The sequence below is a fragment of the Brachyhypopomus gauderio genome, unplaced genomic scaffold (assembly GCF_052324685.1).
Source record: "Brachyhypopomus gauderio isolate BG-103 unplaced genomic scaffold, BGAUD_0.2 sc34, whole genome shotgun sequence".
NCBI classification, from domain to species: Eukaryota; Metazoa; Chordata; class Actinopteri; order Gymnotiformes; family Hypopomidae; genus Brachyhypopomus; species Brachyhypopomus gauderio.
Genome location: NW_027506866.1, coordinates 2,011,697 through 2,015,212, shown reverse-complemented (window position 1 = coordinate 2,015,212; position 3,516 = coordinate 2,011,697). Strand labels below are relative to the sequence as shown.

The 3,516-nt window shown below is 40.9% G+C and overlaps 1 protein-coding gene across 1 annotated transcript; it reads left to right on the top strand.

The window, feature by feature from the left end:
- On the top strand, positions 1 to 2,595 carry LOC143485510 (TOG array regulator of axonemal microtubules protein 1-like). The gene is made up of 4 exons (XM_076984958.1): positions 1 to 275; positions 755 to 913; positions 1,183 to 1,309; positions 1,714 to 2,595. Exons 1-4 carry the CDS (start codon positions 1 to 3, stop codon positions 1,837 to 1,839), a joined length of 687 nt encoding a protein of 228 aa, XP_076841073.1. The 3' UTR covers positions 1,840 to 2,595.
- Positions 2,596 to 3,516: the final 921 nt, after the last annotated feature.

Sequence of the window (3,516 nt, the reverse complement as noted above, 5' to 3'; positions counted from 1 at the left end):
ATGTGGCTAAAACGAGCTGGAACGTCGTCTTTCCTGCAGGTGCTGAACCTGCGCTCTGGCGTGTCCCGCATGGCGGTGGTGTCCTTGAGGGAGTTGTACTCCAGCCTGCAGAAAGGGATGGACCAGGAAGTGGAGGCTACAGCTAAGGTCCTCCTTCACAAAGCAGCGGAGTCCAATGGCTTCATCAGGCAGGACGTGGACACAGCTCTGGACAGCATGGTGCAGAACTGCACCCCCATTTGGAGCATGAACGCCCTTCTCGCTGGAGGACTCTGGTCAGTTAGCATGCAGTGAGCTTTAAACTGTGGCTTTCAGATAGCAACAACAGTCACAAGAAGCTAACACAGCACTAATTTTGGCTGCTGTTTTTACCTCTCCAATGTTCTTTCAAAATATTGCCCTGGCCTATATCAATATTTTTATTTATTTATCCTCTTATATGTTATTTTTATTGCGTTCCATCTCCGCTCTGCTGATCCAAACTGCCCTTCACAATGCTTAAAAAATAGGCTAGTTAGCTAGCTCACAGAGGACATACAAACATTTTCTGTTTAAAAATACACATGTACACTAACTGGTGCAAGCTAAGCAATCGAATAGAATATGATCATTTGATTGTGCACTTAGATCATACATAAGGGTTTTAAGTTTCTTTATAGAAGCTAAAAGTTGTACTGTATACATTGATTGGATGGATTAATAGTTATTACTATTATTATAATAGTTATTTTTTTCCTTCTGTTTTCCTCAAAAGTAATCTGAATGCTGCAGTAAGAAAGTGTACTGCTCGGCACTTGGCTACTTTGGTAGAGAAGATTGGTGCTGGCCGCTTATTGTCTGGGGCGAAAGACGTCACACCGCGAATTATTCCTGCAGTCTCCAAGTTGGCACAGGACTCTTCACAAGAAACCAAGTTAGTACTGGGATCAGAACGAGAATTCTACAAAGCTTATTCAGTTTCCCAGATAGTAATATTTTGCTGATTCTTTTAGTCTCCTAGTCTGATACCCTGAAGTCAGCAAATGCTGCTAAATTGTAGAGTAATAGAAGGACTATCGTGTTTTCTAGACACAGACAGCCTTGTAAAATTGTACCCTGGTAAGATAAATGGTTGGTGTGCTGTGAGTTACGGGTCCCTCACTCACGGTTCTCTCCTGTTTTGGGGTCTGTTCCTCGTCTCAGGCGCTTTGGCCGGCGTATGCTGCTGTTCCTGTCCTCCCACCATGACTTTGATAAGATGGTGGAAAAGTGCATCCCTGCCAAAGACCTGGCAACCATCAGGGACACTGTCCACACTCTGAAATCCAAGGTAGCGATTCATGTTTGGATACATGATGAGGATTTTTTATCCCATCCACTATGCCCCATGTTAACTCATTAAACAAATGTATGTGTAGACATATATTGTAAACAAATACTCGAGTACAGGGCAGTGTGTGGCACCACACATTGTATTTACAGTAGGGCATGCACAGTGTAGTCCCAGACCCAGTAGTTAAAGGACAGATTTACCAGAAATACTATAATTCCTATATTAATTAATAATATTTATAATATTGATAATAATCATTCCAGAGAGTTACCATAGTTACCAAATATTGTCACTTTAATTGAATGAAACCTTTCTAGGTTAAGAAAATGCTTCTGTAATAACCCAGTGCTGTCCAGGGTTGATTTATTTATCTTTGTTCCTTTTAAATGTTCTTTTTATAGAGCTGGTTAGGGAACTCTACCCCTGCAAGCCACAACTGGTTGAGCAGAAGGTGCTCCCTCTGCTCTGGTAGCTCCTGGGGACCTCCAGCAACAGTGGTACGGTCCACAGGAGGGGTGGAAGCGTGAGAGGGGCCACTGTCCACCTGTGCCAAGCCCTTCATGTCCACATGGGTCCGGCGCTGCTGGACTGCGCTGCTTCCCAACCTTCCAATATCCACAAGAGCCTAAGAGAGTTTGTGAAGAACCTCCCGATCACCTGAGAGCTGCCAGCCAGACCTCCAGACCAAAATAAACCCCAACATGGATTCTACTTGAAGATGGAGATGTTTGTGCATTTCTTACTGTGCCTGCACTCTAAATGAAAGAGAGAGGAAGAAAGTCAAACGTTTTTAACATTTTGAATTAGCAGAAAGCTAAATCCTTAAACTCAGAAGTCCTTTTAAATAAGGAGCACAGATTTTAGTGAATCACATCAGGTTTAACACACCTAGGAGCTCTGCTCTTTTTGCACTTTTGATAACTGTTGTCATGGTGACTATAGATATATATTGTTCTATGATTGTTATTTTCTGTTGACATATCCTGAGGTAACTGTGCAGAATGTAATTTATCACATACACAAGAAACAAGAATCTGGGGGGTATTCCACGAAGCGAGCTAACTCAGTAAGCCGGGCTTTTTAAGACAAGCCTGGCTCATTTTGCTCAAATTCGGTTCCACGAAAGAGGCTAGACTTGAGCCTCGCTCAGTTACTACAGCAACATATACGTTTGAACTAACCTGCTCTGTACCAGGCTAGAGTTGAGGCTTAGCTTAGCGGGACCGCTTCTATTGGCTGAGCAGCGTGATGTCAGTCTCGCCATCCGGGAAACTGAATTGAGGAACAAGGTTCCACTGCAGTTCTATCCATTAAATTGCTGTGGATGTAGCATATAATATCATATCTTTATACATTTAATTGAGTACTGTAATTATTAGTTTGGAATGATTGCAGGTTATTATTATCAAAATTTAATAATTATATTTCCAAATGCAATATATATTTCGATCTTAAGAGTACATATTCATTGTTAATCAGTGAGGTTTCTGCACATTTTAATGTATTGGTTTAATCTTCACAAATTCAGGTCAGTGTAAAATGGAATACAGTGTCTAATCGCAGTTATGGTGCAGAAACATACATTAGTATAAACTCTATATCACAAAAAATACAATTCTTTGTACCTGAGTATTAATAATTATTAATACTGAGTAATTTAGGTGAAGATACTTTTAGGTATATATTTATCCCCATACTTCCTCTTTTGTGTTCAAATTACAAGCAAATCATATCACTCTGCAATTTATATATGTTCAGTATAAATAATGTAAATGTGTGGTTAACTTAATGGTGCAAAAAGGAAATGGACACAGACAACTACCTTACCAAGATTTTCATACAGGTGATACAAATAATCCAAAATGTAGGCTATCAAAGAGCAGCTAACAGTGAAGGCTGAAGGCTGATTGACCATGGCATGCCCATTTGTAGAGAATCCAGTAGAGGGAGCGTGTATAGTGTGCAGAGCATTCATGCTACCAGCTCCAAGGTCATTCCAGGACAGGACAGATCCACTGGGCTTTCCAGATGACTACTTATTTGTTCAGAAGACACAGTATTATATATCTTTGTAAATTACTGGGGCCATATATTGAGAAGACCACTAGACGTAGTAAAGCTCTTACCAAACCCCAAACGGTCTGTATCGCTTTGCGCTTCTTTGCCAGTCATGCATTTCTGTACTGCGTTGGGGATGCATAACA